Source organism: Carassius auratus, unplaced genomic scaffold (assembly GCF_003368295.1).
Source record: "Carassius auratus strain Wakin unplaced genomic scaffold, ASM336829v1 scaf_tig00023612, whole genome shotgun sequence".
NCBI lineage: Eukaryota > Metazoa > Chordata > Actinopteri > Cypriniformes > Cyprinidae > Carassius > Carassius auratus.
Genome location: NW_020525285.1, coordinates 293015 through 302861, shown reverse-complemented (window position 1 = coordinate 302861; position 9847 = coordinate 293015). Strand labels below are relative to the sequence as shown.

At 35.6% G+C, this 9847-nt stretch overlaps 1 protein-coding gene and 1 long non-coding RNA gene across 2 annotated transcripts; one reads left to right on the top strand and one right to left on the bottom strand.

Annotated features, from left to right (window-relative positions):
• Window positions 1–6404: 6404 nt before the first annotated feature.
• LOC113077959 (P2X purinoceptor 7-like) lies at window positions 6405–7914 on the top strand. The gene is made up of 4 exons (XM_026250218.1): window positions 6405–6807; window positions 7007–7076; window positions 7159–7313; window positions 7722–7914. The coding sequence occupies exons 1-4, from the start codon at window positions 6674–6676 to the stop codon at window positions 7882–7884; spliced, it is 522 nt and encodes a 173-aa protein (XP_026106003.1). The 5' UTR covers window positions 6405–6673; the 3' UTR covers window positions 7885–7914.
• On the bottom strand, window positions 7485–8207 carry LOC113077960 (uncharacterized). Its single transcript, XR_003281429.1, has 2 exons — window positions 8176–8207; window positions 7485–8043 (listed from the first exon to the last, which is right to left on the bottom strand). It is a non-coding gene; the product is annotated as an uncharacterized LOC113077960 (long non-coding RNA).
• Window positions 8208–9847: the final 1640 nt, after the last annotated feature.

The following is a 9847-nucleotide window of genomic DNA, read 5'->3' as shown; positions in this document are numbered from 1 at the left end:
TTTATTTATAAATTTAACTAAAACTAATACATTTAAGTTATTTCTACAATAAAAGTTTTGCTAACCCCATTATAAAATATAAACTCATTTAGATTGATAATTTTAAGTTATTGTAGGTACTGCTCAATACTTAAATTAATTATATATAACAATGAGTGGAAGTCATGACAGACAACTGGTGAATATTAAATGAAAAAAATATATACATATATTTTACAAATGCAACTTAAAATCTTTTAAACATTTTTAAAAACAATTTTAAAAATGACAATACAGATACAGTAATAATACTGAACAGTAAGCATCAACATGCTTTTTTTATATTTGCAGTGTTGTATGTGTGTGTGTGTGGTATATATTACACGATGTTTGAGGGGTTGTTTGCATGTGTGTTTGAGTGCAGTAAAGTGCTGAGTATGTAATGTGTGTGTTGTATGCTTTTTGACTTGCGTGTGTGAGTTTTACAATGTACTGTGGCGTTAAAAATGCATTACAAATTGTATCGATTGCTAACCCACAATTCGTGAAACAATTCACCATTTTCTCACATTTATAAATACAACCTCAAAACTACACACCAACGTGTGCAAACTTCAGACTCCCAGGTCGAAATCAAACAGTTTAGTCAAAAACATGTTTTCTTTTGTCTGACTCAAACTTTGGCCGCAGACAATACACAAACCTGATGTTCAAGGTTTCTAAACACTGTTACAATGACCTCCTTTTGGGAAATATGAATCCTTTTGGTAGTCAGTGATTCTTACAGTATACAACATAAATAGAAGGATGCGGATACAGAAAAATACAACTATAAACTTTAAAAAAAGTTAACTTTCATTACACTAGTATATAATGGATAGTAAGGATACTTTTAATATAAAATATATAAAATAGAACTACAGCCGTTAGATGTACAGGTGGTCATTTTAATATTTTATTTTTGCTTTTAAATGGAGGTATTTTGGAACGGCTAAACAGAGGCCCTGCAAAATGTCTTTCCTGCTCTGTGTCTAAAAGTACCATAGATATGTGTAAGGTTTATGACCGTAGCAAAGCACAGTTCCCAAAATGTTTCATTGTGTGTGTGCGTGTGTGTGTGTGTGTGTGTGTGTGTGTGTGTGTGTGTGTGTGTGTGAGAAAGAGAGAGAGAGAGAGAGAGGGATGGTATTAAAACTTTGAAGATGGTGCTAAAAATAAGAACTTTAAAGAATCTAAAGTGATTAATGCATCTAATATAATAACGCATCTAATATAATATAATCATATATATGATATGATATAATATGATATAAATAATTATTTATTATATATTATTATATAAAAATATAAATATTTTAGGTAATATTACCATTTTGTTGAATTAAGAAACAGCGGAAAAAAAAGATTTACATTTATAAAAAGACAAAATTAAAATACATTCATTTTAATTTATAAAAAGAATAGTTAATACGTAATTACATGTATTAATATCGTCAAAGGCTTGCTGCTCAATATTTGAACCTGAGATAAAAAATAAAAAACCCTGTTATGATTTAAAACACATGGAGAGGGTTTTTATTTGCTAGTTTAATGGAGCACACACACACACACACACACATAGAGACAGACTGTGACAAAGAAATCATGATGTCATAACATTAAACTGCCAGCAGATGGACCAATTTTCACTATAACAGTGTGTCATTTCACCCAGACTCACCAGAGGGAGTCATTTCACCATCATATCATCAAAAATCCACCGAGGAAGCCATTTTACTAAGAGCAGCTAGAAAATGGTGCTAATCTAGAACCGTGCATTCCTAACCGGGAGCGCTTACATCCCACGATGTCGTGTTCATAGATGACAAAAGGATAACGTGAGGCAAAAACGTCGATTTAACGGACACAGAATTTATTTCTGAAATCCTATACATAGCAAACTGAATTGTAGCACGGCAAGCTAAAGCTAAGCAAATGTCAACAGGATGTCGTCGTCTTTTCAAAATAAAAGTATTTTCAACAGAATGTTGTCCTCTTTTCAAAATAAAAGTATTTTCAACAGGATGTCGTCGTCTTTTCAAAATAAAAGTATTTTCAACAGAATGTTGTCGTCTTTTCAAAATAAAAGTATTTTCAACAGGATGTCGTCGTCTTTTCAAAATAAAAGTATTTTTTCATACAAAACAGTCTGGCGATGATTGTGCAATAGATGCATCGATATTAAGTCAAATGAAACGTTGCGGCATACTTTATGAATATAGAATACAGACACTGGGAGCACCGCGGGTCAGAAAAGGTGATGTGAAAACACCTTCAGCTCTCTAAAAAATGTAGAATGGATTTTGTTTATCTGAAACAGTCGGTTTCAGCATATTTTTTTATAACCGCTTCATTTATAACCTTTTAAAGAACAGAATGTTTTTCAACCTTAGTTAAATTGCTTTAGATTATGTATATTATATAAATTATATAAAGGATAGGATGTTTTACATATGAATGTGAAATAACTAAAATGTTTTTTCAACCATTAATTGTTTTAGATTATATAAATTATAGAATGTTTTATATATAAATGTGAAATAACTGAATGTCACATATATGACATAACCGATCCCATTTATATACTGCTCAGGAATGTAATGGGGGGCACAAGTCATATAACCCATATAACTGGGACAAAGTTCAAACAACCGGCAAAAACATCTGCTTTCTTCATATAGCGCAAAACTACCCGTCAAACTACCCATTTTGAACGTTAGCACTGAACATATCTAGCTTCATATCTATGAGTTTTTAAAGACGGTAAGTTTGTTTGGTAGCTCACAGGAAATCATGGCGATAGACTACATGTATGTGGCGAGGAGCTCTTGTATGAATCCTGTGTAACCACGGTTCGATAAAGCAAAACACTATAAGGTAGGTTTAGTGTATGGCATATTTCCAACATTTGAACTCTGAACCGCAGCAATACATACCTGTAACAATGTAATAAAAAAAAACACCAATACGTACCTATACATATATCTATGTTCACATATATTCACATATTTAACCTGTGTTTTAGCAGCACTCAGAGGACACTTCTCTTTGAAACTGCAGCGAAACATGCAGTAAAGTACGTAAAACAGTGGTACATGTTTTTATGAGACCAGGTTGAGCACTTGATACAATACAGTTTGTGTTACAGCAGCTTTACAGTGTTAAACAGGGAAATATTTCAACAATGCAAAAAGTGACTTCAGTTGTTTAATAACTGTGAGGATCATCAATTATGGAATGAGTTCAATTCATCTATAAATAAGCTCTGGAGAAAACAGAGATGACATCATCATCACCACACACTGAAGCATTACTGTCCTCCAGCTGTTTATTTTATTCATACTGTATAGAATAAACAGCACAAAAGTTTACCTTTTGAAAGGGTACCACCTTTTGCAATAGTCATTTAATAGTTTTATAACTGTTAGTATTATACAGTATCATAGAGTTGTTTTAGATATTATTGTTAATGAGACATCATGTGTTCATCTAATACAATGACACTCCAGACAAATACAATGACACTCCAGATGATCGTACAGGAATGCTTTAGCAGCATAATTTAGGGTAAGTTTACAGTAAGTCATCAGATATTTCTGCATTCAGAGTCCTGGTCTAAAAACAGCTGGGGAAGTATAGAAATGCAGAACAGATTTTTGCAGCTGGAAAACCAGTTAAACCATCAGATAATCAGCAGACATGCTAACGATAAACAGTTTTTTTAACTATAATCTAATTTAAGTTTTAAAAGTTTTACCACAGATCCCTTGGCCAATATCTGAGGAAATGTGATATAAAACATTTTGATGGAATTCATGCAATGTTGATGGTGACTGGCAAGGAAAGAATTAACTAAAACATGACCTATAGATATTCCAAAACATAATGCAATGATTTGATGAAATTAAAACTGTATCTGTTACGTATGAAATAAAAATTAAGAAAAGGCTGAGTAAAGCTGGATTTAATTTCCCATGCCATTTTTAATGTCAAACTGATTTCCAGGTTCCAGTTTCTAAATTATTCTAATATAAAATACCTCATATGTTCGAAGCAAGCAAGTAATTGTAAATTAATTGAACTTGTGTTATAATCCAACCTTGCACTTGTGGATAAAAGGGAAACTATACCAAAATATTTTAATAACTTTGTTAACAACTGTTTATTTATTTGTTTTTTTTTTTTTTTTTTTTTTCTGAGAACAGTAATATAAAACAAAAAGCAGCTGTGCAAATTTTGAACCCACCTCAACCCATCCCACCCCTGGTAGACTTAAAAAAATATATAAGTCCCCAAAAGTAATTTATGAAAAAATGACTTGGTGTCATATCTCAGTACCCAACAAATATGATCGTTCCTGTTAGAGCTGAGTCCATAAAGGTGAGAGAGAGGGACACTCCTAAAAAAAACAAAATATTTGAATCATGCCTAAAGAGGGTTTATTGTTCTTAGGCACAGGGATGATGACAGATTTTTTTGAATGAGGTGGGAACCACCGATGTAGCAAGAGACTCATTAAAAATGGATGTAATCAAACCAGTGAGCTGATCAGCACAGGACCGCAGAACACGGCCAGAAATCCCATCAGGTCTGGCTGCTTTCCTTACATTCACTTGCTTGTTCATAGATCGGATTGCTGACTCCAGCTCCAAGAGTTATTGGCTCAGCCAGAGCCAATCCAAATCTGCATCTGACAGCCCTGGTAAATCAAGGTTGGACAGAAAAGATGCAAAAGAGTCAGGGTCAACATCAGCAGAAGAGGTATAAAGGTTAGAATAAAAAGAGTTGAAGGCGATAATAATATCTTTTGGGTCTGTCGTAATGAGCCCATATTGGGATTTCACTGCTGAGATATTAGCAAACATTTCACTGTTGCATCATCTAAGAGCTAAAAGGTGGCTTGGTCTACTGCCTTGAAAATATTAATACTGCCTGGATCTTTGAATCAGGAATTCTGTCCTGGATCTGAGTAATGAATTGAGTTCGGACCTAACCGCCATGACTTTGCTGAGTGTATTGTCTGAGAAACTACATTGATTACCCCTAGTCAGATTCTGGAGCTGTGATTCCAGTTCAACTATCTTTTTGTGTCTGTTTAGGTAAAATTTCCAGATACCCGAAGCTCCCACATTCATAAATAATACGAAAGTATAAAAACATGGCAATGTTTAACCATCATACCACTCAGGTAGGAGATTCTGAGTCCCCAGAGAGGAAAATTATTTGGTGCAAAATGTGTGAATCATCCCCAGGACAACAGCAAAAGTCTTTCTGAAGATGCTGGCTGAAACAGGGAAGACAGTGTCATTATCTACAGTAAAACAAGTCCTGTACCAAAATGAGCTGAAAGGTTACTCTTGGAAGAGAAAGCCATTACTTCAAAACCACAATAAAAAGGCCAGACTACAGTTTGCAACTACACATGGGGACAAAAATCTTAATTTCTGGAGACATATCCTGTGGTCCGAAGAAACAAAATTTGAACTGTTCGGCCATAATGATAAACGGTATATCTGGAGGAAAAAGGGTGAAGCTTGGAAGCCTCAGAGCACCATCCCAACTGTGAAGTATGTGTGGTAGTATAATGTTGTGGGGCTGCTTTGCTGCAGAAGTGACTGGTGCACTTAACAAAATGAATGGCATCATGAGAAAAAAAAAGTGAATATATTGAAGCAACATCTGAAGACATCAACCAGGAAGTTAAATCTTGGGCACAAATGGGTCTTTCCAACTGGACAATGACCCCAAGCATACCTCCAAATTAGTAACAAAGTGGCTTAAAGGGTTAGTTCACCCAAATATAAAAATTATGTCATTAATGACTCACCGTCATGTCGTTCAAAACCTGTGAGACCTCCATTCATCTTCAGAACACAGTTTAAGATATTTTAGATTTAGTCAGAGAGCCATTGAAAATGAAAATGTATGTACGGTATACTGTCCATGTTATTAAATTTCCCAGACAGCAATATAGTGTTGGCCCAGATCCGGCCCACATCTGGCCCGTGTGAAATCCATTCGGGCCGGATCTGGGCCGACACTGCTTGCTGTCTGGGTTGGGTCTGGGCTATATAAGGCTCAGGTGTGGCTCAGATTTGGGGATTCTGGTTTACTTAAGGCTGAAATAACAATGGCACCAATAATAAAACCTGTTTTGGCCCAGTTCAGGGCCAGCTAAGGCTGATTAACTGGCGGAGATTCGGGCCGGTTATGGCCCACATGTGGCCCGAGTCTTTAATCCAGTTCTGGGCCACTTCTGGGCCATTTTTTTTTAGGTACTTGGGCCGAGGGAAAAGTCATTGTGTGGCCATGACCTGGGCCAGAAGACATTTGCTATGTGGGATCTCACTGATTAAGTGAATATTAAGTGGAGACATGTAGATGTTAAAGGGCACCTATTATGCCCCTTTTTACAAGATATAATAATGGTCTTGGGTGTCCCCAGAATGTATTTGTGAAGTTTCAGCACAAAATACCCCACAGTTAATTTATTATAACCATTTGAAAATGTCATTTTTGGGGCCTGTTTTAAAAAGAGCTGTTTTGGTGTGTACCACCTTAAATATAAATGAGCTGCATATCCCCGCCCTGCCTTTGGATGAGGGCGTAACTGGCACACCTATTACAATGAGCGATCGGTATCGGTAGAAGCAGAATGGCTGAGAGTGGGAGACCCGCTGTTTTGTATGGCATTCAGCCGTATATGTTTGAACCAGAATCAGACCCAGATGATGAAGAGACTCCGGCAGAAGAAACACAAATGAGAATGGAGCAGGACGTCTCTGAATGGTTGTTTGATACATTTATGTACTTATATTTTAATCGCGTCCCCTTTGCAATTATGGATGTGCAACACGCACTGTGATAACGTTCGCGCAATTTTTTTAAACTACAAACACAAATACTGTGATAACGTTTGCTAAGTACAAACGAAATTATATTTATGCGAGGGAACGATTGCGTCATGTTGACATTACTTGTCGTACAGGTGTTTATGTGGCAAATGTGAGAAGATGGCTACAGAACCAGAAAATATATGCTGCAGGGAGATAGAACAGGTATTAATTTATTTACATTTGTAATTGTTGCAAAAAATAATACGTGACATAAAACTGTCATACGCTATTTGTTGTATCAAAGGTTACAAGACGGATGCAACAACTTGAAGTCACTCCATCATGTATGGTAGACCATCCCGGAATGGATCCAGTTTGTTTAAATGTGTTTTCGTTACAAAACGCTTTTAACATTTACAGGGCTGACTATGGTCCCCTGCGACTTCGTGGAGTACAACAGTGAGTGTTAATGATTAGCACATTTAAGAAAAAATGTCAATTTCTTCTAAATATTACAAATGTTTTTATGAATTTTTGATGAATTAATTTTTAGTCTAATATTTTCCCGGGTTATAAGGAAATTATAGTGAAAACAAAACATATTATAGCTTTAAATAATTTCACAACAACTTGCATATACATTTTTTTATTTACATTATGTATAAAGACACTGAACTGTACAAATAAGTTTAGAAATTAAATAATTTTAATAAAAGGACATTCCTCCAAAAAAAATTGAACCATGATCAATTAAATATCAAATATTTCAACTCCAGACAACAAATGATAGATATTTGAAAGAAAAAAAACACAGAAAAATCCTTGAACCCTGTTTTGAGAACGTGGCTATGTGTGTGTGTGCCTTAGTCGTTACAGATTTTTAGCTTATCGGAGTTTTGTGAGCTGGTGCTGGGGTTTCCTTGGACGAAAAGTTCGAGTTGTGATTCCATCCTGTGTGGTCCTGAGGATTCGAAGAGAGTTTCCTGATGCCCAGGGTAGTTATGTAGGTTTTCGACCACCTATTGATTAAACCGAGATACCCTACTAGAGATGGCCTCCTCCTTCTCTGGCCGGTCATACTCTGCGCACAATGCTGGTGGTATTGGTATCCTCAAAACATCATCCACATATGGTGCAGGATCCACAAAGACTTTATCAAATATGAGGTCCAGCAGGTCATCCACATATTCTGTGCAATATAACATTTTATTTTATTTTAAATTAGTCAAATATTGAGTTTTCTAATAGCTTGTAAGAAATTATGCAAAAAAGATATGTACATTTGTAGTAAATTTGTTAAGTAAACTCATTTTATACATACTGAATGTTGCTTGTGTCTTTACTTCTCTGACCTGGTATTCTCCCTTCTTGGCCTTTGGAAAGGTCACTTTGAACACCGGTCGACCAGCTGCTGTCGTGGCTTGAGGACGCCCGGCATTCTCATTGTAATGTAGTGCAGCCAGGTATAGTCTGTAAGCAATAAATACATTTTCAACATTCAATGTCTACAGTGTATGTAAAAGTAAATTTATTTTTACAACAATAACATTACCTGCACAACATTCCCAGAAATGGAAAAACCACATTTTTTGGTGTAAACCGTAGTATTACACTGTGGAAAACCTCGATAGAAGAAGTCTGATAGTGTGGACTTAGCTTGGCAACATCCTTCACAATTCTCTTGTTGGAGAGAACTTTCTCCAACTTGAGATATGGCAGTGTTCCTAAATTATTGGAAGTGTTACTATAGTATGATATGTAATTTTAAATAAAAAAAGGCAAGCTATATGATCTGTATACATTTTTTAAAAGTAACTATTGCTTCTTTAGCCTACATACCAGCAGCTAGCCACTTTTTTGTGTCTCGACTTCTCCTTGTTCCATGTAGACATGCTGGAAAATTGCTGTCTTCATGTGTGTGCTTATTTTGCATGTGGTTTAGCATAGACATCCATTTAGCCACTCTTTCAGGTCCACTGCTTGATGATGCAGCAGTCCAATAGATGTGGTTTTTTATACTATGCAACCATTTACGTATTTTCTCACAACCCTTTAGCTTGCACACTTTTTCCAGCTGCTTTGAAATTCCTGGAGATTTCAATTAAATACAAACATGACAACACACAATAAGTAGAGCAATGTGTCATTACATATAATGTAATGGTGGTGTTTATATATATATATATATATACACACACACACACACACACACACACACACACACAGTATATATATAAATAATCCGCTAACACATAATGATCCGCTAAAACAGTTTCAGCACAATTATTAGTCTGTAAAAAATTTAGAAAATGATATGATGGTAGTAAGGTTATTTACCTTTCTCTATGTGCCAGACATCATAGAATTGGTTGACATTGCGTTCCCTGAGGAATTTTTGTATTTGCGGATGTCGGTCAGTCACAATGCAGTCCAGAGTCACTCCATGAGCATCCAAAAAGTCAAGACCTCTCTTCAAACCTTCCTTTTCCATGTGGTAACTTCCTCCCACTTCATTACTCTGAAAATTGATTAAAATATAATTATTTTTTTGCGTTTAAAATAAAATATTCAAGTTTTCCAGGACATTGAATCAAAGGTTTCTGCTCATTTACCTGGACGAGTTGTACATCAACAACGGTGTTTGTCTCCAGGTCCATCATTGTGTAACTGCCATATTTGGCAGAGTGCCCTTCAAAAACAAAAATACATAATCTCTTATTACACAATGTGCCCTGTCTATAAGATAAAATTCTATATATTTTTTTCTTTATAAAAAAACAATGTAAATTTGTCCCACAATGTACCTGGTGAGTCAGCCCTCATATCTCCTCCAACAATGACCTTTTCCCTTTGAGCCAACAGCTGTAGCATCTCATCCTGCCAGTTTCTCCATTTGTAAACAATAGCAGGCTCAATGCACATTCGTGCATGACGACGAAAGGTGTCGTACTTGAAAAGATGTAACTTCATAGCTGCAAATATCTGACAACACA